The sequence below is a fragment of the Ylistrum balloti genome, unplaced genomic scaffold (assembly GCF_031769215.1).
Source record: "Ylistrum balloti isolate Yb309-2 unplaced genomic scaffold, AGI_CSIRO_Ybal_v1 Utg370284, whole genome shotgun sequence".
Lineage (NCBI taxonomy): Eukaryota > Metazoa > Mollusca > Bivalvia > Pectinida > Pectinidae > Ylistrum > Ylistrum balloti.
The window spans coordinates 586,809-612,794 of NW_026782217.1; the positions used below are offsets into that span (position 1 = coordinate 586,809).

A 25,986-nucleotide genomic window follows, 5' to 3' on the forward strand; every position below is an offset into this window, starting at 1 on the left:
AATCATGCTTCGGTATGATTTAGATTGGCCATTTAAAAATGAGAAGGACCTTCCCCATTTATATTGGATTCATGTAACTTCACAAAAATTCATGTAAACAATGTTTCATTGCCAGCATGGCTAGCTGTTCAATCAAGCCTTTGTCAAAAACTACTAACCACCATTCTTAGTACTATCAACTATGGGTTACAGTATTATTGTGTTACCATTTACTCAAGAAGTTGAAATATTAGTATGAGTAAGATCATTTGACAAATCTTCAACACCCTCTTCTTTATAAAAATCTTCTATTAAAACATTTCATTTTTCACTCTGTACATCACCTTACCCCATTCGAAACTGAAGGAACACCTCCGTTCTCTTGTTATGAAAGCTTTCTTTTCCAAGAGAGGTGAACAGCATTATAAAACCCGTCCAAATCAAAGAAGAATGGAGGACACAATCGTAAAAATGATTTGAGTTCAGCGGTAAGATCTTCCAACATACTCTTGGCATACCTAGGGGAACTAACTGTGCCCTTTTTGGCTGATTTGTTTTTGTTTTCATACAAGGCTGAATTTAATGGAGCGCTTATCAAAACAAGTCACAAACACACTGTAAAGTTGTTTGATGTTACTTTCAGACATATTGCTGAAGTCTTGTCTTTAGATAACAACAAGAAATGTATTGACCACATCAATTGTACATGTATATACCCACCAGAACTGGAAATCAAAAACAGGACAGATTCTTCTTAATCAGTTACTAATATCTATATCATTCATACAATAAAACCCAACATGGACAGTTTTCCACCCGGCTGTATGATATACGTGATGATTTCAGCTTTCCTAATGCGAATTTTCCTGATCTGGATAGCAACCTCCCCCAAACCTATGGTGCTTCCATGTCACAGTTGATTCAATATTCTTGGGCCTGTTCCCATTATCACGATTTTCATGCAAGAAGTCGTCAACTGACAGACAAACTTGTACACATTGATTCAAAAGATACAGGTTGATGAAAGTTATAGAGAAGTTTTATGGTTGTCACAGTGAACTCATTGAGAAACATTCTGTATGTTTTTGTGATATGAAGCTGGACGTCTTTCATGCTCGTTAGTTTGCTTGTTGACTCTGTTGTTTTACTTTTTCTCATTTGAGAATATGACATTACTTATTTGGACTGGTGGGTCATTGATAAAGCAGAAGACACTCACACTTCTGACACAACTGTTCTTATTCTCAGAACTTTTTCAGGATTCTCTGTGTAAATCTTCCTTTTGTTCATATTTTGCCCAGTTTGAACTGATTTTGTGTTTGGATTATGATTATGTTGACATGTTTGTATTTTCTTGTTGTTTTTCAGAAACAAAATTTTTCGATTCAATCTATAAAGGTAAATCTTTATGAATAAATCCGTAAGTTAAGCACACATTATCTAAATGAATAGTTTTCCTTATTGGTCTTTTTGTCATCCAGGACAGAATACAGAATACGTCACTGCTCAAATGCGCCGCACTGATATATACGAACGCACCTTTATATTTGGGTTTCCTCTGGTGTTTTCATGTGTAGTTAGCCCACCATTCGGAAACATGGAATTTCCTACTTTCGCTTTCAGATAAGATATGGATGAACATGTTTATACCGTTGTAAATAGTCAGGTGATGATATAAGGTTAAAGGTTAATATCGTTATGACAGGTGATTTTTTCATATGGTCAAATGTTTTTGTTTATCTCCCATGTCAAATTTGTCTTCGTAATATCTCCTCCTGCAGCCTTTGTCTAAGCCTTTGTCTACTGTCGTTCTACTCGTCTACTACATTTGCTAACTACTCTTCCGCTGTACCCGATGTGTGTGCCTGCTTATCATATCACTTGAATATCACAGCAAAGAAACTGTAGCAATTACCAATCCCGGACCATATATATTTCATTCCAGACCACTGGAGTGGTAGTAACAAGGGTGACAGTAAACAGATGACCTAGCACAGCCTGAATCGCAGTCACCCGTTGGTTGATGTTCAAAACTTCAGGGTTTTAATGATTGCTATTTAAACATTTTAAAATATCAAGGTTTTAAAGATTTTTTTAACAGTTTGAAAACTTTCAGGGTTTTAAAGATTTGTTTTAGTGGTTTGAAATTCAAATGTTTTAAAGTTTTTATTTTGAATGGTTCAGGGTTTCACAAAAGTTTGAAGCAATGATAATTTTGATATGGCTCTCACGAAATTGACTTTAAGTTACTTAATTGATATTATTTTCAAAATTTTATTGATGCAGTATTATTTCTTCTTTGAAAAAAGAATTCAATGGAAAAAAACTTTTACACTGCATTGTACTTTACAAAAACTAAAACAAAAAACACATAAAATATATAATTATAGAGTATTTTTACTATTTTTGTTTTGTTTCTTTGTGTTTTCAGGTAGAATTTCCATTTAATCATGTCAGGAGCACACTCAGTCGGGTCACCATGGGGTTTTGAAGGGGAAGGCCACAGTGCTTGGACCAAACAGGTAGAGTTAGCTGGTCTAACTGCAGAGTCTGCAGCCAGCTCAGGTGACTCTGAAAACAAAAAGAATGGTGAGTGAAAAAATTCACTTAACAGTCAATGTCAGGGTTTAGATTTTGTCAGTTAGTATTTTGGCATTTTTTCATGTTTTTTAGCTTTAGGCAGGGCCAAATAGGGGAAATAGAGTAAATTCCTCATTTAGGGACTGCGCTTATTGCAGTAAAATGAAAAAGGTTTGTATTTGATCTCATAAGCAATATGATGTGATTTAGCTTATCACCAGATTGGCCGGGCTTATTGTCATAGTGATGGAAACAGTACAGTTTAATGTTGATATATTGATTACAGAAATAACAAGAAAACACTGGAAGACTTCAGGCTCCCACTGTTCCAACAAAGAATGTAAAGTAAAGTTGACTTTGATACAGCGAGCACATCACTGCCGCAGGTTTGTACGAAGAATCATAGGAATATGCTGTTTTCAATATTTGCCAAAATGTACAGCCTGTCTCAAATTGATCTTCAAGTCTCCTATCCACTCGACATACGACTCGTATTGTTCAAGTTCATGTAGTTCTCTACTTGTACATTTGTTCATCATCTGATATTTCTTGTCAAAAATGTTCACATTTTTTCTTTTCAAAAATTTCTTGTTTGAAATCTTTAGACTTTAAAAGAAATAATGAAGGGAAAGTCACTGGATCAAAATTTTGAGCATTTTATTTATTTATTTATTTTTTTTTTGTGAAATTAAGTTTTTAATATAATTTTGTGTACAAATTAGTTAACTATCAAAATAAGAAAATTCTGTTTTTTCTAAAATGTTTTTATTATCATTATTATTTTCATGAATTTTATTGATATTCTAAAACCATGAATTCTTACATGAATATTCATAAAATAACAAAACTGTCAGAAAATTAATTAAAATTTGAGAACTTGTGGATTTCATGAATATTATTTATCTTAAAGGTTAAAAGCAAACAAAAGGGTCAATAATTGACAAACCAAGAGATTGAAAGCAAAAGACATTTTATAGTTTCTGTTTAGATTAATGGTGAACATGTAATATGACCAGATCTTCTTGTTTTCTTCTTTCTGTCTAATTTTTGCACTCTGATTTATGTTAGATGTGGAGGAAGATTTTGTGAGAATTGTCTAAAGTACAGAAGAAGGTTAAATCACCTTGCCAACCCTGATCCAGATGGGAAACAGTACAAGGTAAACTTTCCGGTGTTTATCCTCACAACAAGCTGAAGTCTGGTAATAAGCCCATCCACATATTTCTCTGTTCTGTAGAAATGCATACTGAGGGACCGTGTTACAATGACTACATTATTGTTGTATTTGACAGGTGTGTCAGCAATGTTTTGAAGAAGGCAAAGATAACCAAGGAGTCACTCATAGTTTAACAGCCTCATATCTGGCATTACGATCACAGAGAAAGGAGCTACAGAGAGCGGCAGAAAAATCTCTCAGAGATATGTCATGGAGACATAGGTAAAACTTCTCTACACTGGTTACAACTCTGATGTCATCCATTGTCTTCTGATGATTAGCTCACACATGAGACGATATAAAGCATGGATGTTTCTCCATATAAAGAAGATACTACATAGGGGCTTATTTTTCATAGTTCACATTATTGCAAACTTATTAAATTTGACACAGTCAGATTTTAGGGCAATATAACTTTTTGGCAAAACTAGCATACTGATAAATCAACACATTTGCTATGATCACTAAATAAATTAAGTCGAGAAATTGCAGTTAAACATATTTCAGTGCAATATTTTAAGTGGAAAAAGTGATGCAATGAGTTACCAAAAGCTTGAACAAAATGGATGTGATTTTGACAGAAATGATCACAAAATGAAGCATAGCTTTGTCTTTTAATTTTATTCGCATGATATTTCTTCATCCTGATATTTCATTTCTAAAAACAGCGAAAAATTTTGATTAAATGCCTTGACAGTATATGAAAATTTCATTGCATGCCTGAAGCTTGTACTACTCTTGCAAAGACTTAGTGAGGAATGCGAAAATTCTGGCTGTAAGGTCTGAACCTTGTTCAAAGAAATAGAATATAGATCAGATGTAAGACTTGCTGAAAGTGTTATATGTTCTGACTGAATTCTAAACTCGATAGTAAAATTAGTCTTATATACATGTCTTAATGTGATTTGATAAATGTTATCCCTGGTCAGCTTTTCTTGTTCATTTGGGTTTCCATCACTGGTTTTTTGTGAACGATTAGTTCATATTTCCTTTTGTCCAGATTTGATTTAGAAGCAGAGTGTAAGAGATTAATTGCTGGATTTAAGTCCGCAGTGGGAAATTCCGAATTGAAGAGGTCTCTACATGAGATGAGGACAATCATAGCTGTTCCGGAGTGGCAGAAGTCTCCATATTGGCTGGTACAATACTTCTTTGTTATTCATGTTGTTTAATTTTCTGTATGTTTTGATAATAACCATGATAACCATAAATGTGCTGGATAGCTGGAGGTGAACCTCCAGCATGATATTCAGTGAGGAAGTTACCAGTGATAACAGGAACACCCTGCTTGAAAATAACCATTCCTATTCCCTGGAAAATAAATTTGGCAAACAAACAATCAGACAATGATTACTTTAACAACGTATATGATACATGTAATAGTTTTTGTGTTAATCGACCAAAAATTTTCCTTTCAGATGGAAGTCACTGCGGACATATGTCAGATTTGTAAATCCAAATTTTCCTTGATGCGTAAGAAGCACCACTGTCGACTGTGTAGCAAGAGCCTGTGTAAACGATGTTCCAGTAAGGACCTCCTTGTTTTCGTTCCTGACGAAGACCGCTCAGACCAGACTGACCCTAAACTGGCAATCATTAAAATCAACGGAGTATGTATTATAAATATTGATTAAGAAAATTTCATTCATAGAAACTTCATTTAAATATTTGTGATCATTCTTATGTTGATTTGACTTTTAAGATAGATTTTAAGATATCACACCAATGTGGGAGATAGTTAATCGGGATATGTCAATAGATACACAGTCTCTTTCATTGGTTGATTTACATGTTTTTTGTCGACTGTCACCAAAGTTCACCAAAGTTCACCAGTATTCAGCAGACATGAGGTAGATGGTCTTTTTCCCTGATGCTGTATCATAGGCCCTGACCATTTGGTTTGTTGTCAGAATTGAGCTGTGGCTCTGTAACGTACTGGGATACACCGTAATGCAAGGTGTCCAATGAGATATGTTTTTCTCTACCATTAGTCCAATACTGTCCCTCCAGTATCACTTCTGTGGGACATAATGACCTGTGAAGTGTATCAGTACACGCATGAATATGTATGAGAATGTAATGAAATTGACAGCTGTATAGTAGTCCTATATATACTAAGTTTGTATAAAAAGATTGTGATGAAATTTATAAAGAAATGGGATCAAGTTGATAAAATTTTTCCTACTTGGTGTGATATCTGATAATCTATTTAATACAAATTCGCCAGCCTGCTAAAGCTGTTTCATGATTTTAATCATAAAATTTATTTTAAACTAAAGAATAAATTTCAAGTTTTATAAAAGACTTATAAAAGGAAAGATACAGTGACCGCAGCTCATTTAAGCATCAAGAATATCAATGATCCACAATTACAAAAAATAGTACCTAGTGACTGTTTTAGATTTGTTGGAATTTTTTTGTTACTGCTTTATGCACTCTGAATCAATTCTTATATTCAAAAATCCATAAACATATAGTACATGGAATTTTTTTCAGTACTTTTTGTGAAAAAAAATAGTGCCTACAAAGCACTGGAAAAAGACAAAAAAAAACAAAAATATATAAAAAAAAACCCCACAAAATTTGAGCCCCACAAATATACATGATTTCTGATTCTGTATTAAGGTTTTTATGCCTTCTTTTCGCCTAGAAACAATTCTAAGATTTACTGTCATGTTTTTTAGAGTCCTACAGTTGAACCAGAAGTATCATTGACTTTGAGGATTTGCAAGTTATGCCAAGAAAAAATGGTTGATCGTCAGCTAAATAACGTAGAAAAAGAATTTATGGAACAAGGTCAAGATGTTTTTGCAGACCTGATTGTACTCCATAATTCAGCACAGAGAATTAGAGAATCTGTTTCTCGGCAGTTGTTGGAGGTAATGTAACATATCATCCCACACACTTGTAACTTCCCTGTTATCAGTGTTATTGCAACACTTAGTCACATGAAGCTATATTACGATAAACAGATGTTTGCTAAGAATAATTAGGCTATGGGCTTTTCAAATTACTCTCTGTCTGTGTCCTCCATTAGTACTTAAAACAACGTTTTTAGCCCAACATCTAATAGATGGTGGGTTATTCAAATCGCCCTGCATCCGTGGTCCGTGGTCCGTCAGTTCGTCCGTAAACAATTTTTGTTACCGCTATTTCTGGAAAAGTACTGGATGGATCTTTCTCAAATTTCATATGCAGTTTCCCCTTGGTCCCTAGATGTGCATTGTACCTTTTTTGGACTGATTCGAATTCAAGATGGCAGACAGGTGGCCATCTTGGATTTTGGAAGTAAAAGTTTGTTACCGCTATTTCTGAGAAAGTACTGGATGGATCTTCCTCAAATTTCATATGCAGTTTCCCCTTGGTCCCTAGTTGTGCACTGTACCTTTTTTGGACTGATTCGAATTCAAGATGGCAGACAGGTGGCCATCTTGGATTTTGGATGTAAAAGTTTGTTACCGCTATTTCTTGGAAAGTACTGGATGGATCTTTCTCAAATTTCATATGCAGTTTCCCCTTGGTCCCTAGTTGTGCATTGTACCTTTTTTGGACTGATTCGAATTCAAGATGGCAGACAGGTGGCCATCTTGGATTTTGAATGTAAAAGTTTGTTACTGCTATTTCTTGGAAAGTAATGGATGAATCTTTCTCAAATTTCATATGCAGGTTCCTTTTGGTTCCAAGTTGTGCATTATACCTTTTTGGACTGATCCGAAATCAAGATGGCTGACAGGCAGCCATCTTGGATTTTGAGAGTAAAATCTTGTTACTGCTATATCTGAGGAAGTACTGGATGGATCCTTCTGATATTTCATAGATATTGGTTTCCCTTGGTCCCTAGTTGTGCATTGTACCTTTTTTGGACTTATTTGAAATCAAGGTGGCCCACAGGCAGCCGTCTTGGATGTCGACAGTAATACAGCACAAGCATATTGTCCATTATCCACCTGTAACTGACGCTATCTAATGATACTTTGGGATCTTTTTCAAATGATATTTGCTAATAGGTGCTTAATAAAAATATCTTGTGCCATCATTGAGTACATTCAATGAAGACCAGTTCATGAACATTTACAACACCTGTAACAAACAAAAAAAAATAAACAAATCTTCAAGAACTGAAAACAGATCTTCAAATGGTGGGCGCCAAGATCCCTCTGGGATCTCTTGTTTTGTTACTGCTATTAAGAAATTTTGGATAAATCTTTCGAGAATTTCATGTCTATTTTACTTGGTCCCTAGATGTGTATTGTTTATTTTGGGACTTACTGAGGAATAAAATGGCAGACAAGTGGCCATCTTGGAATTTGATAGTTAAAGTTTGTTGTCACAATTTCCTGAGAGGTTTTGAATGGACTATTTTCAAACTTCTTATGTGAAGTTTCTTCTTGGTTCCAACTTGTGTATTGTCCATTTTTTGATTGGTTGAAAGAACAAAATGGCCAAAAGGTGGCCATCTTGGATTTTGATTGATGAAGTTTTCAACATCTTTTCTTGAGAGGTAATGAATGGATTATCCTATTTTTCAAATGTACTTTGCCTATGGTCTCTAATTGTGTATATTTAAATTTGGGACCAATTGGAAAGAAGAAAAATGAAAGGAAAGATCCAACTTATAGAGAAATCCTAAAGATCCTAAATTTGGTAGACTTCAAGATCCCTCTCAGATCTCTTGTTTTTTATGGTTCTATAAATAAACTGATTTTTGACAATTCATTTTGCAGTACCAGGTTATTGTGGACTCGTTAGAAGATAACACGTCCCACAAAGACAAAGACAATAAAAGTAATATCAAAACTTTGGCAAAGTCTCAGGTCTGTATATTAAGCATATCATTGTTTTGTTTAGATAATCATAATTATTGTTTTTTATTACTGAGCTAGGAAGATAGAAATGAAAGTACTGCGAAATCATTGATTTTTGTGGGTGTTATTTTCATTTCTTTTGTGGATATTCTTAATTCAGGAATTTATACAGTCGAAATTTCGCAGTTAACAACAAGATTAACTAAAAAAACTTCAATATATTGAGACTGAATCATTCGTGGTGGGTTATATTGCCGTATTCATGCACTTGATCATTGTTGTTGACATAACATATCTCCTGGAAAAACAACAAACATGAAAACACAAGTTTAAAGAGACATTTTTATTTTAAAACAAAGTGTTTCCATTCATGAAAAAAAAACATAAGATATTTTATTCAAATATGTTGATAAAAGTTTACGAATTTTATTCTACAATGAACTGAATGTCTGCCATTGTTAATTTACCACAGGAGGATGTTGCTGACTTTCTGTCCCAACTTGTAGTAAAGATACAGCACCTGAAGAAGTTAAGACCAGAATCAAATGCTCAAGCTATTCTTTTCAAAAATTGTTTGAAGGTAATTTAGATGTTTTTTTTTCTGTCAATTAATTTTGTCTCACATCTTACTGTGTACAAACCTAGACAGCAAATGCACTTAAACTGAGCAATAGTTAGAAAGGGCTTATCCACGAATCAGACACAATGGGAGAAATAGGAATTATATACTGAAAATAACCCATAAAAACTGCCAAGGACGGAGCAGAATGGACATATTTCCCAACTTTGGATCAAGAAAAACCCATTAATATTCAGAAGTGAATTCAAGTAATGTTATTTTTGGACCTTTGCCAAGCGGACATATTTTTTTACCAAACTTATTGAATAATGTGGTAAAGGATATTTTCTTCAGAAAGTTTTTTCATAAAATATCAATATTTTTTTTGGCGGTCAGTGTTCAAAATTCAGAATAATATTTCTGGTAGTTGTAGCCTATGGTTAAGAGGTAAACTTGACAGTTTTATCCTTTTTGATTTATAAGAAATATATTTGAAAATACATTGCAGAGTAATTGTGATTTCTACTTCGAAAACCTTCACCAATTCCGTGATCAAATGAATAAACTGAGTGAATCAGCGCCACCAAATGTGTTAGAAATGATACAGAGAACAGTTGACAAACATGTAAGTATGATAAATAGTCATGAATATAGTCCTATTTCTGAGAAAAGACATGCGAGTCTGATTTTCAATCTTATCTTTCAGTATCTGAACAGACAACTTACAAAGTAGGTGGGAAAGTATGACCTGCATTAGCTATCCCGTTGTTTGAAGGGGCATTATGTCATTGAAATTGGTTTAAGTTATAAGATTAAAACTGAATGGTAAACATGTTTTTTTCTAAAGTAGAGAAAGTTATTAACACTGATGCGGCAGTCAAAGTCGCCAGATAACTAAAAGTTCTTGTCTTACAAAATATTCAAACATTCATAATTAGATCTTTTTGAACTATATAATTGTTGGCGCATGAAGGCAGTGTTTACACAATTACAGGATATGTCTATTTTCTGTACATTTCTCTGCTAATTTTATCACTTATAGGTACATATACTAGAATGATGTGCCTTAAAGTGTCAACTGAAAAAATGATAGCATAAACATACCAAATTTCTGTCTTTCAAACAAACGAATGCCTACCAAATTTCTGTCTTTCAAACAAACGAATGCCCCTTTAGATTTTGTTTCATGTTGCCTCATGTTTTCATTTAAACATCAAGTTTTCTGAAGCTCACAAGTTTTTGAATATCTGACCAGTAATTTTAAAGACTTATGAAGCTTAGAACAATATTATTTTTGCCTGATACCATTTTATATTGAATTCCTATAAGTAATATGTTAGGTCATCTGACCCACAATTATTGTAAAATGAACCTCCCCAACCCCTCCCCACTCCCCTCCCCCCCCCAACCCCCAACCCCACCCCAACCCCACATGGTAAAGTGAAGCCACTTTATATTTTGTTTTCAATGACTGTTTCTTCACTAAATTTTTTTATCAGTTTATTTAATTATGTTCCTCAATACATAATAAACAAACAAAAAAATACAGGATGGGGAAGGGGGGGGGGCAGTGGTGGGGGGTGGGGTGGGTTCACTTCACCTCACCATGGCCATGGTAAATTGAAGCATTACACTTCTTTCTTACTAATTAACATTTTTTTTTTACCAATTCTTTTGCAATTTACCCTGATTTAATCATACTAACACAGAAATAACAAAAAATATGTGGCCATGGTGAAGTGAAACCCCCCCACGCAAACCCTTGTCCCACCCTAAATTTCCAAACCCTTGTTATTTTTCAGTTTTATTATGTTTGGAGGAACATCAAAGTGATATGAATTTAAGTACAGAAACATTGATTGAAAACAAACTATAAAGTGGCTTCACTTCACCATTATGATGTTTTGACCCCGGTTCATTTCCCCATGCTTTACAATACTATGCTACACCAGGCCTGGAAAGGGAAGGTCTGGCAATGTCTTGCTTTAAAAAGATACCTTTCCATAATGCTTATATGTATTTTAGCCAAATTTGGTCTGGAACATTATTAGGGAGTGGCAATGATATCAAACATGCTTAAAGTGATCCTGAGATTGTCCTGACCAAATCTCATTTTTCGAATCGGTAAAAAATCTGACCTATCTTTTTTCTGTTATATGTCCATTCATCCTTCAGTCCTCAGATGACCGTTAAGGGCCATGATCCTCTTGTTATTTCACGTTAGTTTTCAAGTCACGTGTATAGTTTTACCTTAGTTGTTTCATGCTTCAGTACTTTATTGAAGTAACAGTGGTCACACACCACATGTTGTTGACCATTTGACCACATGGTTTTGTAATGTTTATCAAATACATTTTCGTTTGTGGTAGGCTTTTACAATTTAATTTGGACTAAGAATTTAATATATTATTGATAAATCTGACTTATTGCATTTTGACATTATGACATGCTCAATTTCAAAATGTCTTTTTTTGTATTGAATGAACTTGATGAGTTGCATGAACCATGGTGTTCAATTGACATTGTTTTTGCTTGTTAGTATGCATGTTTGCTTTTTCTTGTCTATGATAGAAGTAAGTTTTATGTTAGCATACATACCCCGTAATATTTAACTCTCCCGTGACTCAGCCTATATATGTATTTTATAAAATTCGGCAACTTTTAATACCATAAGAATTGTAACTCTTTGAATTTGTTTAATTAAGTATGAATTAATAAGGATGATAATGACAGCCACATTGACTTGCAACTTCAGGGTTTTTTACCATGGATTTTCAGAAAAGTACATAATTTGTTAAATCCTTTCTCATCTTTTGTTAGTGGAATTGTATATATAGGGGTTTCACAGTTTATAGCTGTACATATCTAATTGCTTTTTTTGGTCTTTGATACAAAATGTCAAGAGAAAAGCATGAGTGATACCAGATATTGACCGATGTTTGTTTATTATAGCAAGGAGAGGACTGCCATAGGCCATACCTGTTACCTAATTCCTTTTGTCAGTAAAATCATGACAATAAACTATTCTTAAATATAATTATCAGATATTGTTACTCCTTCATTACATATTATTAGTCCAGACAATAGATTGAATGACGATTTTACTTTCCCAATAAAATTGAAATAATTATATACCATGTTGTCATTTAGTTCATTGTTGTTAACTTAAGAAATCCTGATTTAGTCAACACTAATTAAGGTTTTATACGATGGTGTGATAGTTTATGGTTTCAGTGCTAAATTTATTCGACAAACTCAAATCATAACCATGGTAACATTTATTAGCATTTATAATGCTGGGATAGTTTGAGGAATTTTTGCTATAGTATTTTACTGTGAAATGTTTGTTGAGAACTGCTCAAAATTTATTTTTTTTAACATTTTCTATCCTAATCACAGACTTTGTATTTTGACAAATTGTGTGAAAGTGCAGGAAATATTGTAACAATTACAATCCGTTATTGTACTGAAACACAGGGGATCAAGCTCCTTTCAGGGACTACTTGCAATATACACTAAATAATGAACTGAACTGCATCTTACCTCTGTTTCATCCGTCTAGGACTCATCAGTAATCTTAGGGTCCTAAGTTAGAGAAATGGACCAGGCGCCCTAAACTGGTCAAAATCATGTCAATTGATAGATCAAGATGTGCATATCTCACATATTGGAGAAGGTGATACTATTTTTGATGAAGAAAAGATGAATATACCTTAAAAGATAGCTGGAATATACTAAAGTGCTACTCAAATTAGGGTCTCATCATCATTTTATGACAGGATTGATGTCACAGTTTTTCACACATTGATCACAGACTTTTCATGAAAATATTTGCCTACAACAGCTTCCAACATGTAAAATTTTATTTATAGGTATGAGATAAGTATAATCATATATGTCCTATTCCGTGGACAGGAATATGTCAGCCTTTGAGTTTGTCTCAGGAAGCCTCATGTTGGCAGCCAAAGGGTTGACAAACAGAACAGTTGAATCAGTTTTGTAATTTTTAAAACTGTATGGTTTAACAAGAATATCATGTACATGGTGTGTATATTCCAAACCATGGGATGGTTTAACAAGAATATAATGTACATGGTGTGTATATTCCAAACCATTAAATGGTTTAACAAGAATATCATGTACATGGTGTGTATATTCCAAACCATTAAATGGTTTAACAAGAATATCATGTACATGGTGTGTATATTCCAAACCATTAAATGGTTTAACAAGAATATCATGTACATGGTGTGTATATTCCAAACCATTAAATGGTTTAATAAGAATATCATGTACATGGTGCGTATATTCCAAACCATGGGATGGTTTAACAAGAATATCATGTACATGGTGTGTATATTCCAAACCATAAATGGTTTAACAAGAATATCATGTACATGGTGTGTATATTCCAAACCATTAAATGGTTTGGCAAGAATATCATGTACATGGTGTGTATATTCCAAACCATTAAATGGTTTAACAAGAATATCATGTACATGGTGTGTATATTCCAAACCATTAAATGGTTTAACAAGAATATCATGTACATGGTGTGTATATTCCAAACCATTAAATGGTTTAACAAGAATATCATGTACATGGTGCATATATTCCAAACCATGGGATGGTTTAACAAGAATATCATGTACATGGTGCGTATATTCCAAACCATGGGATGGTTTAACAAGAATATCATGTACATGGAGTGTATATTCCAAACCATTAAATGGTTTAACAAGAATATCATGTACATGGTGTGTATATTCCAAACCATTAAATGGTTTAACAAGAATATCATGTACATGGTGTGTATATTCCAAACCATGGGATGGTTTAACAAGAATATCATGTACATGATGTGTATATTCCAAACCATTAAATGGTTTAACAAGAATATCATGTACATGGTGTGTATATTCCAAACCATTAAATGGTTTAACAAGAATATCATGTACATGGTGTGTATATTCCAAACCATTAAATGGTTTAACAAGAATATCTTGTACATGGTGCGTATATTCCAAACCATTAAATGGTTTAACAAGAATATCTTGTACATGGTGCGTATATTCCAAACCATTAAATGGTTTAACAAGAATATCATGTACATGGTGCGTATATTCCAAACCATTAAATGGTTTGGCAAGAATATCATGTACATGGTGTGTATATTCCAAACCATTAAATGGTTTAACAAGAATATCATGTACATGGTGTGTATATTCCAAACCATTAAATGGTTTAACAAGAATATCATGTACATGGTGTGTATATTCCAAACCATTAAATGGTTTAACAAGAATATCATGTACATGGTGCATATATTCCAAACCATGGGATGGTTTAACAAGAATATCATGTACATGGTGTGTATATTCCAAACCATGGGATGGTTTAACAAGAATATCATGTACATGGTGCGTATATTCCAAACCATGGGATGGTTTAACAAGAATATCATGTACATGGAGTGTATATTCCAAACCATTAAATGGTTTAACAAGAATATCATGTACATGGTGTGTATATTCCAAACCATTAAATGGTTTAACAAGAATATCATGTACATGGTGTGTATATTCCAAACCATGGGATGGTTTAACAAGAATATCATGTACATGATGTGTATATTCCAAACCATTAAATGGTTTAACAAGAATATCATGTACATGGTGTGTATATTCCAAACCATTAAATGGTTTAACAAGAATATCATGTACATGGTGTGTATATTCCAAACCATTAAATGGTTTAACAAGAATATCATGTACATGGTGCATATATTCCAAACCATTAAATGGTTTAACAAGAATATCTTGTACATGGTGCGTATATTCCAAACCATTAAATGGTTTAACAAGAATATCATGTACATGGTGCGTATATTCCAAACCATTAAATGGTTTAACAAGAATATCATGTACATGGTGCGTATATTCCAAACCATTAAATGGTTTAACAAGAATATCATGTATATATTCCAAACCATACAACTAAAATTAGAAGTTGTATATAAGTATGTTATGTACAAGTATATGCGGGTATCTTTGTACTTTGATAACTCTGTGAGGACAAAAATAGATTTTGTGTCATTTACAACAATCTCTGTTGTTTGGGACTGGTCTATCTGGAGTACTGCTTAGAATTGTGAAACATTGTACTGGCTCCTGCTATAATCACAACTTGTTGTTTCTGCCCTGCACCTGGGATAGTATGAAGAAGAAAGCAAGGGTTTCTGATACAAATGAAACTTGTTATATATGGAAAAAACTGAGTTTATTTAGAATACATGGAAAATATCACACTTTGATTGCAGAGTAGGACATCAACTTCAGCCTTCCAATGTAGATAAATATATATAAAACACGGAGAAAATACTGACATGTCAACAGAATCATAAATTCAAATTTGATGAAACTTTCTATATGAAGACTTGTGAAAAAATGCAAGGAGAATAAGACCAGGTGTTCCAGAAGGGTAAACATGTTTTGTTTCATACATGATACTTGCCTGTAAAGCTTAGTCAATCCAAGTAAGTAATGTTAGGTTCTCAAATGAGAGAAAGACAAACAACTACAGAACCACTAGGTATACTAATGAGTCCCAAACACATTCAGCTTCATATCACACAAGGCAATATAATATTCTCAATGAGATCATTATAATGACAGTAGAATTTCCCATAATCATCATCATTCTGCATCTCTTGAAATCCTTTGTTGTGAGTCTGTCTGTTAGTTTCCGACATCTTGGAAGAAAATTCAATTTTGATTTCATGAACAAGTCATGAGTTTGATATCTGGAATCAGCTACAATATCTGAACACCGTAAGTTGAGGAATTTCTTTCCTTTAAATGCTTTGTAAATTGCTGTTGGATGCTTCATTCAGTGCATGAAATCTAGTCATTCTTACTTACATTCCTTGTCATGTTCATTGCTGTTTTTTTTCGCATTAGATGTGTCTTTTCTGATTTCTTAAGAACAAGCCAGTTAATACTGACTTTTGTTCCGAATTGAATTCAATAGCATGATATTGGAAAAAGAACGATTACTAATAAAAAGCTATGATATTACGTTATAAGCATGGCTTATAAATACAAAGCACTGTGTTTATCTGGTAACCCCTAGAGCCTACCGTTGCTATTGCCTGCTTATAAAATTGATTTCAATTTCCTGCAAACGAACTCTTGATCGTAAAAGAGCATGGAAAAGGTGTGCAATACCATTGTTAACAATGCTTGAAGGGAGGAGGAATACCAATTTGTTAGTCGTAAAATTAATGTCTATGTTAATTTGATAGTTGCAGGGCATTCTTCCATTGAATTCGTGAGCTGACAAGTTTTCGAAGATACATCAGCGAACACATGACGACATCATTAACATTGCAAGGGAAATGCCAGTTATTATGGACACATATATATATATTGTACATACTTCTAGTGACTTAATATAGAAAGAGAGGACTTATCTGATTTACAGTTTGGCAAGAGTATGTATCTGTGATAGAATGGACTACTTTTAAGAAAGAAAGGAGGGAAAATTTCCCCATCTGTTTTCCATCTTCATATATTGGTTTGAATTATATTCACTCAACTAACTTATTCAACTTATGAAGGTATTTGCAAGTTACAAAATTTATATGATGGCTGATTGATAAGTTATGAGCCTGGTATTTTAGGGTTTGACTTGGGTGGACATGTTGCTTTGTTTTTCGACATAATTCCCCTTCAGTATCTATACACTTTTGCCAGCGAAATTTAAGGGCCAGTTTTAAAGAAGTCCTTTTCTTGATTGTTCAGAAAGTCCTCAACTGCTTGTATGACATCATCATTTGACCAAAACCGGTTATGCATCTTTTTAAAATTTGGATATCAATCAATTCAAAGCACAGTCGTTAATGGCAGCCCTGACAGCGACAGACTTGTGAACAGGGACACTGTCCTAGTGGAACAACTCATGTTTACTGAGTTTTCCTCGGCGCTTGAGTGTAATATTTTCACTTAACTGCCTAAGAAGTGATGCATAATATGTGTCATTGATTGTTTGTCCGTAAAGCAGATAATCTACAGACAGAATACCATCAGCATCCCTGAAAACTGGGGCCATTACCATTCCAGCTGATGGAACAGTCTTTGCCGCCTTTGGCGAGGGTGAACCAGATACTTTCATTGTTTTGACTGTTTTTTGTATGGGGTGAAAGGATGGACCCATGTTTCATGCATAGTCACAAATCTCTGCAGAAAATTAGAAAAAGGTTAACATTATAATAATAATAATAATAATAATAATATACAACATTTATTTAGCGCACTATCTATTTTGACAAAATACTCTAATGCGCTTCACAATTACATAATAATCTTACTACAAAATTTACAGAACATGTATAACACAGTAATCAACATATGTAACACAGTAACCAAATCAAGTAAGTAGTGGTGAAAGTATGTATATACAGGACGTCTGCGTGAGAGTCTAAAATGCAGACGTAAACAGGTGGGTTTTAATATCCCTCTTGAATTTGGACAGGGATTTTGACTTTCTAGTAGCAGATGGTAAGCTGTTCCACAAAGTGGCCGCTACCTTTCCAAAGCATCGGTTACCATAAGTCACAGTCCGAGAGTTCGGAACGCACAACAAGGATTCTGTCTCCGATCGTAGTGATCGTGACGGCCGATAAACGGTGACAAGTTCCTGCAAATATTCAGGAGCTGTTCCATTTATTGCCTTGTATGTATACATCAAAATCTTGTACTGTAACCGGAATCGCACGGGAAGCCAATGCAATAAGTAAAGGACTGGTGTAATGTGGTCCCTCTTTCGAGTACGGGTAACTAGGCGTGCTGCGGTGTTCTGTACCCTCTGCAGGCGGCTCAGTAGTGTATCAGCTACACCAACGAGTAACGCGTTACCATAGTCTAACCTAGAAGTAACAAGAGAATGTACCAATGTCTTGCATGCATCTGTGGTGATGAACTGACGGATACCCCCAATGTTTCTGATTTGGTGATAACAGGAACTGGCAATTGAGTTTATCTGTTTCTCCATGTTCAGAGAGCTATCAAAGTGTACACCAAGGTTTCTCACAGCTTGGACGGCCTCAATAGTTTGGGCATCGACCTTTAACTGGAGACCTTTAGTGTGTTGATACTTGTGGGAAAAGACGATCAGTTCTGTCTTTTCTTGATTGAGCTTGAGCATATTTGAATTCATCCAAGCACTGATGTCATTTAGACAGGCTTCAAGACTTGCTACTATTATGTCCCAGTTGTCTTGAGGTCTGATAACCATGTAGATTTGTATTATCATACAAAAAAGTTTGTCTGATGCGCTTCTGATCAGCTGTCACAAGTCTTGGTACCCAATGGGCTTAGAGCTTTCTCATTGCAAGATTTTTTGTAAGAATGGAATGTACTCTTTCCTGTGAAATCCCAACTGCACTGGCTATATCTCTCTCTGTAACATGCCAGTTAGTCATAACAATATCATGGACTGACCAATTCTTGAGTTGCAACAGTGACGGGTCTTTCAGGACGAAAGTCATCCCCAACGCTCAGCCTGCCACGCTAAAGTTCTGCCATCCTTTCCACTGCAGCATATGAAGGGGCGTCATTCCATTTTGGTGCTACCACATCAGTATGGATATCTTTCGGTGCTAGACCTTTCGTATGCAAATATTGAATCACTGCTCTTTCAGTAGTTTTGTCTATTTTGCAAAAGTCACATGCTTTGTTTTACTTAAGAGTGCAACCTTTTCGACATAAACTGACCAAATGACACCAATCTTGGGGTACACAGCCTTAAATAGTCAGAGAATAGTAGAGCTTAAAAAGGACATCCCTGCTTAACTTCTTCAAAACAAGGCTCACAACTTAACAATCAGCTATTGCATCAGATTACAAAACATTTTTAAGTTAGATGAATAATATTCCATGATTGAGCACTAAAATTATTTCACCAATCAAATTTAACGTTCTACTCAAGTTAATATCAAAATATATTTTTAAGATTTGACGATGTGTTAAGATATTTACGAATACTGGAAACAAGTTGTTGGTCAAAATTCAGAAAATTATAAGCAACTGCATATATTACAAGCACATAAGAAATTGATTCAAATTAGAATTATTTTGCACATTAAAAGAGTTGAGAGAATAAGGTTTATTGGAAACGTCACAGTAAAAACATTGGGTTGTACAAGAACTCTTTATCCGTTATCTAAAACATGTGCTGATTTTCTCACCGATGGGGATTTACACTTATTGTAGACATTTTCTTTAAATGGAGACAACTTTTTAACAAAATTACTTCACATTTATCTGGAGAAAACATCGTCCAAAGCAGTGAAAAAAGAATGATTCCATGGAAAATTATGTTCAGTTGTCAACCTCAGTTTTTTTTTCTGCGAAATTGTATTTTTCTGGAAAAAAAATCTCTAAAGCAGCGAAAAGGATCAATGATGTCATCAGCTTGAATGAATAATATGTTGCTGTCAGATGAGGGATAATATCAATAGCTGGTGATTTCAACACCATCAGATGGAAAAACAGCAGGCAGGTGTATTCATATTATCACATAGTCGTAACAAACGGATAACAATTTTTTCATCCTTTGTGATATTTTCAGCTACAATTGTTGACATTTTATGATATTCTACAGGTGCAACTGTATTGAAAATATCATTTACTTGGAATTTATCTCAAACCTATTTAACTATATCTTAGTTAACTGCATGACAGCTTTTGATCATCTTTAAACAAAATTATTTCAAATATCCATTTCAAATAACGGTACATGTATAAGAATGTTGAATACTGGTTTTCACCTTAACAACGGAAAACAGACATTTTTATGCACAAAGATTTCAGTTCATTCTCAAATGGAAAAAATCGTAGGATGCAGTTTGATTCATAATTTGGTTTTCCTTAAATTCTAAAGGTGTTTTCATTTGTGTATATTTTTTACAGTCATGGAAGTTAGTCACCAAGATTTGTCCTATCCTGCATACCACATTTGAATTCATACACATGTACTTGACATTTCATTTCAATTCTCGTTCACTATTGAAAATTGAGACATTGATTGAATTTTGTGGGGTAATACATCTTCTCATTTAAATTTTGTAGGGTAATACATCTTCTCATTTAAATTTTGTAGGGTAATACATCTTCTCATATAAATTTTGTAGGGTAATACATCTTCTCATATAAATTTTGTAGGGTAATACATCTTCTCATATAAATTTTGTAGGGTAATACATCTTCTCATATAAATTTTGTAGGGTAATACATCTTCTCATTTAAATTTTGACAGAAGAAAATCAAAATTCGTCAAAATGATTGTCCAGAGTTTGATTTTCTTTTATTTCACTTTTGTCTTTTTTTACAATACTTGATGTCTTATGTAATTGAGATTTTACTATGCCTGAAGACTTCCTGATAATGTGTACTGGTTCGTCCACAATCCACTCATATCTTTCTTTTCGTGAACCCTGTTCTGTGTGCTTATCTTTTTCACGAAAAGTATTATTGACAATACCGTTTTTTTTTTTTTTTTTTTTTCTGTAATTCAAATTTTTCACATCATTTGGTTCATGAACATTTTTCTGCTTCAGGGAAGCTGCATTAGTTTAATTCAAACTTGTGAAACGAGACTTGAGAAACAATTTGAAAATTCACTTTTATATACCCTTGATGGTTTGACTTTTGTGAGACCGTTGGAAAACTTATCTATCATTGGACTCTGAAAGTAAAGGTCTCTGGAGCATAGAGAATCTGTTCACCTACCTTTGAGTCTGAAGACAAACATCATGTTTTGAGGATACTGCTACCTTCGTTTAGATGTAAGGCTCGTATTACGTGGATCTGGAAACCCTAACACCATTTAATCAACAATGTTGCCTGACGTAACCGGTAATTGTGATATTAATTGGGACTTTAAACATCACTATGTCCCTTAATCTAATTTGATTTCATTTATTTCTAGTTCTGAACATATTTTTTCACAAATGTATTAACAGAAAACAGAAACTGTAGTTACTTTGAAAAAGTAGAGAAAAAGTGAATTATAATATTTTTCTTTGCGACGATTTCAAAAAATCGTATTTAGAAATATTAGGAGCTTGTTCGATTGGTAAAACTTTGCTTAAGTTTCTCTTCAATGATCAGAGCATTTTTTACGTGTTTCAAACCTAGGCGACACATACTAAGAGGACAGTCAAATGTTCCTGCATTTAGGATTATTTTCTAACTAAGCATGAGGTGAGATTATTTCATAGTAATGTGGTAAGACTGTTTGGAGTGCACATTAATACGATAAATATTTTGTGGAGGCGTTTTCAGCTGACTGTTCAGGCTGCCCACTAAAAGGACTTTCGCATGTAGTGTTACGTCAGCAAGTATGTATAAACAGAGGTTGTATTTGCATAATCGTTTGCTGCACTGACCACTAAAAGTATTCCAGGAACTAGACTTATGATTTTCGGAACTGTACAGAAAGATTGGAAGCTGATAAGAATACTTTTGTGGCATCCCGTTATCCGTCCATGTTTTGCTTCAATGGATGCGCACTTAGCATGGTGCAGGAGACATCTGTGGTTCATCAATGGGGCTGGTTCAAAGTGCTATCCACAGATAAGTGCAGATTTCAACGTTATTGCAGTGACAGTCATCTTCGGCCAGGGGAACATTACAATGAAGTTTGTGTATTTATGGTCAGTGGTGCCATTACAACGCATGAAAAGACCCTTACAGTGGAATGCAACTTGATCAATGCGCAAGCATACCATTATTTCTCAGCAGCAGGATAACCTACTACCTCATACTGCATGTATTGTTTGGGTATATCTACAACAACAGAATGCACTGGGGCCACCTTGGCCTGCTCTGTCTCTACAATGTTGTCTCTCAATCGAGTATGTTTGTGATGAAGAGGAGCAACATCTACACAAGGAGTCTAACATTCCTATGATGTTGGGTGCATAACGTCATAAATTGCCATGCATATGGTAAAACTTTCCCTGAGCATTTCTGCTTAATTTGATCTCTTCCATGCATGGTAGATGTGTGGTATGCATCCACATGAATGGTGGACATACACAGTATTCAGTGTGTAAAACTGGATTTGTATCCCCTGTGTGACTATAAATTTCAATTCTCATTGCTTGGTGTCTCATTAAGTTTTTCATTATAAGGACACAGTATTTCAAAAGAATGATTAAATGCAAAATATTGATTTACATACAAATACACACCTTTTTTCTATTAGTGTATTTCACTATTTGATAACATTTGTATGTTCCATAGATCTGCAAACATTTGTATGTTCCATAGATCTGCAAACATTTGTATGTTCCATAGATCTTTGTGCCGTGGTAATGAACTCTAGAATCATTGTTATAGGTTGATAAATGTCGAGGTGCAGGTAGTTAACAATAAGATAAAACAAGTTATTTACTGAACAACAAAAATACTAATTTACATTGTTTATTTATTCAGGCAATTGTTAGCACACAGCTTTACATCAGGCAGCTAGTTTATGAGGCCATTCATTTGTCTGAGAAGCATAAGCTAAACAGTGTCGAGCTTCAAGGCATACTCATCCCGGTAGATCAGGTATGTATATAATTCTAACTCCCTGATTTTTACATTCATAACGGAATATCAAACTAGAATTATTTCAGGGTTCTAAAATCAAGGTCATTGTGAATATTTTAGAAAATTCTGTCAGGGTTTAACTGGTCTCATTTCTTGAAGGAATTTGATCAAACTTGGTCAATTTATAAAGGAACATAATATTAAAATTTCAGGATTGTAAGGTCATAGTTCTGGTCACTTTTATAAATTCTTGTTTGTTTTTTAGTGACTTCAGGAATTTTTATTTTACTTCACATTCATATAAAGGAACATATTGTCATAAATGAGTGTGTGATTTGTAGGTAATAGTATGAGGCTGAAGGCCACCATTTCTAAAAGTTCTCAGTACTATTAGTGGCTTCATTCCAAGAGGGGGCAGGGGGTGGGACTTCACTTCATTCTGGTTTGGGGGTGGGGGATTGGGAGTTGGGGTTGTAAGCAAACACCACAAACTTCTAAATGATTGTAATATCACGGAGGAATTTAAGTTTTTGGGGTCTAGGGTCAAGGTCAAGATAATCATTACTATTTTTAGAAAATCTTTGTCAGCACTTCAGTAGCTTCATTTCATCCGGGATTTTTTTCAAACTTTGCACACTTGAATGTCTCCTCTTTAAAACCTGAGTCACATTGGAAATGGGAGAGAATTTGTTTTAATTGCCATGACCTGTCATTGTCTCATTAGGTTATGTTCTAATGTTATTTTCTCACTGAAGACAATAGAAGAAGAAGCCAAGTGGACTTTACATTGCGATGGGGATGACTGGGACCAACATACCCAAGTCATGTTAACTCTGCTAGGAGATCAAATCAAGGTAACATTGATATTTCTTTATAGTGATTAAACATCTTAACACTATATTCATGTTTTATTCCATGACAGACATCATCATTAGCATGTGGGATTCATGAAATTTTTATATCAACAGTTTTCATTTAAATATATGAAATGCTTGAAATAAAATGTGCTCACTGATAAAATTTCTACCAGAACTCTGTAAATTTTTGATTGAGAAGCGCAAATACTCGGAAGTTATGCCAAAACTGTTTACATCTAAACTTGTACTATGTGATATTCCCTCCACAGTGTTGAGGATGATTTATCTGATGTCCTGTATGTAGGCCAGTGTTAAGGATGGTTTATCTGATGTCCTGTATTGTAATTGTTTTCTTGTCTTACTAGAACCACCGACTAATCAAACCATCCAGACGGCTTCAGGAGAAGGAAGGATCCAAACATGTTTCTGACGTTTTAAAATGGCGGTGTTCAGAAGTGCTTCAGCAAGTTCATGTCCAGATCAATATGAAAGCAGCCAATAGGAGTTTCCAGAAATCTAAAAATGTTCTCAAAGACGCAAGCGAAAGAGTGAAGACTTGTAACGTGTGAAATAGGCAATGTTTTCGTTTACGTTTTTAAGTCAATTTTATAAAAAGTTCATTGTTTAGGTATATAACGTTTAAACGTTTCTATAAAGTGAGTTTGATCAAAATATTTACATCAGTCATTGTATGAACAGTTTGAGGAATTTATCCTCAGGGACTATTAGGTATTATTTAGATTATTGCAACTTCCAGTTTGTCATATAGCTTATAATGGTCAAATATGTAGTTTCATACAATGCACCATGTCTGGATCTACTCTATTTATATTGCTTTATATAAACTTGTTTATATAGATATAAACTTCTCTTTGGTTCGGATGTAAGCGTGCGAGGGGTGTAGTTTTGGAAGAAACTGGAGTACCCAAGGAAAACCCACGTGGTCGGGCAGGTGACCCCTTACCTTTTCACGTCTGTTCTGGGAATCGAACCCCAGATAGCTTGGCAAAAGGCGAGTGCCATCTGACCACCTGGTTTATATGGGGTGCTATGCATTTAAATATAAGTGATATTAACTTATTAAGTATTGGTATAAACTAGTATGTAATTTTTTTCAATGAATGCTCATAGTACAGATATTTGTAAATACACATCAGTATTATTTAGAAAGTGAAATATGGTGCATTGTAATTGCATTTTTTTGGGGGGGGGGGCGGTTACAGGGGGGGTCACAAATTTTTGGGAAGTTTGGCACGAAATCCCCCGATAAAAACAAACAAAATGTATTGTTTGTGCCACAAAACAATCAATGAAAACAGATATACCAAGGTTGTAGCTCACAAATTTATTTTTTTGTTTGTTTCATATATGTTACTCACAAATTAACATATTGTTTTACATAGAAATAACTTAATTTTATATTTTAAGAAAATAGATTACAGGATTGTTATAACATTGTTTCATCATATAGTGCTTTGTTACTAGTGTGTATATTAAACACTTTATGTTGTTATTACACATGTATTATATAACCTATGAATGTCATAACTTTATGGCATCATATGTACATTACCAAATCAAAGTGACAGAGTACTCTGAGAACGTCATTTTAGATTTTTTTATATCACTCTAACAAAAACACTTTATTTTTGCAAAAGAACTTTACTCTTGTCTGCATGTAAAATTTATGAAACTTGTCTCGAATTTTCATTTTTACCCGCAAGAGGTTCAGTAAAGTGATTCTCTGAATCATTTCATTACATGGAAAGCACCATAGGACGGTATAAATATCAGCATCTAACTGCTGTTTCATTTATCATTCATAAATGGAATCTTTTATAGATCAACAACGCATTTAAAGATATTTTAATATGAGATGAAGAATGAAAAAATATTTATTACATAAGAAGCTGTAATTAGCTGGTGCTAAGGGATTTTTTTATCTAACCAGACTGCCATCTGTTATTTCATCTTATCATTTTTATTGTTGGACTGTTTTGCCCCTGATGATCAAAGATTTCCTCATTCATTGTCAGATGTATAGTATGTCATTTAAATTATTTTGAGGAAAATACATTTACACTGTTAAGAAATAAAATTAATTTATTGTCATATTAATGGTTTTGTGTTCCTTATGTTTTAATTGATTGTACTTTGTGAAACCTTCATTTGATTGCTTAGTACAAAGTATTGGATGGCGGCATAGGACATGTTCATGGTTCCCAAAGCCATCCTGCTTCATTTGTCGTCATGCACTGTGCATTGTGCACCGTCCGTGAGTAAACTTTCCATTTAAATTACTTCTTCTCAATAACCAAAAGGCACAGGGTTCTTATATTTGTCCTGTAACATACTGGGATGAAGGGCTACCAAGTTTGTTAAAATGACATTG

The 25,986-nt window shown here is 34.1% G+C and overlaps 2 protein-coding genes across 2 annotated transcripts in view; one reads left to right on the forward strand and one right to left on the reverse strand.

The window, feature by feature from the left end:
- The window catches only part of LOC132552879 (peptidyl-prolyl cis-trans isomerase), a 513,126-nt gene that overhangs the window by 326,042 nt on the left and 161,098 nt on the right, over positions 1-25,986 (reverse strand). The gene's annotated exons all lie outside the window — the stretch shown is intronic.
- LOC132552871 (uncharacterized) lies at positions 1,610-24,801 on the forward strand. The gene is made up of 14 exons (XM_060217063.1): positions 1,610-1,665; positions 2,411-2,568; positions 2,846-2,945; positions 3,628-3,718; positions 3,852-3,997; positions 4,776-4,914; positions 5,194-5,385; positions 6,460-6,654; positions 8,500-8,589; positions 9,053-9,160; positions 9,648-9,764; positions 22,639-22,755; positions 23,493-23,591; positions 23,960-24,801. The coding sequence occupies exons 2-14, from the start codon at positions 2,430-2,432 to the stop codon at positions 24,161-24,163; spliced, it is 1,737 nt and encodes a 578-aa protein (XP_060073046.1). The 5' UTR covers positions 1,610-1,665; positions 2,411-2,429; the 3' UTR covers positions 24,164-24,801.

Excerpts from the sequence above, each read along its gene's own strand:
- LOC132552871 (XM_060217063.1), top strand. The coding sequence starts at position 2,430 with ATGTCAGGAGCACACTCAGTCGGGTCACCATGGGGTTTTGAAGGGGAA. Across the intron at positions 3,998-4,775 it reads GATATGTCATGGAGACATAG|ATTTGATTTAGAAGCAGAGT; the intron begins GTAAAACTTCTC and ends CCTTTTGTCCAG. Across the intron at positions 9,765-22,638 it reads AGAGAACAGTTGACAAACAT|GCAATTGTTAGCACACAGCT; the intron begins GTAAGTATGATA and ends TTATTTATTCAG.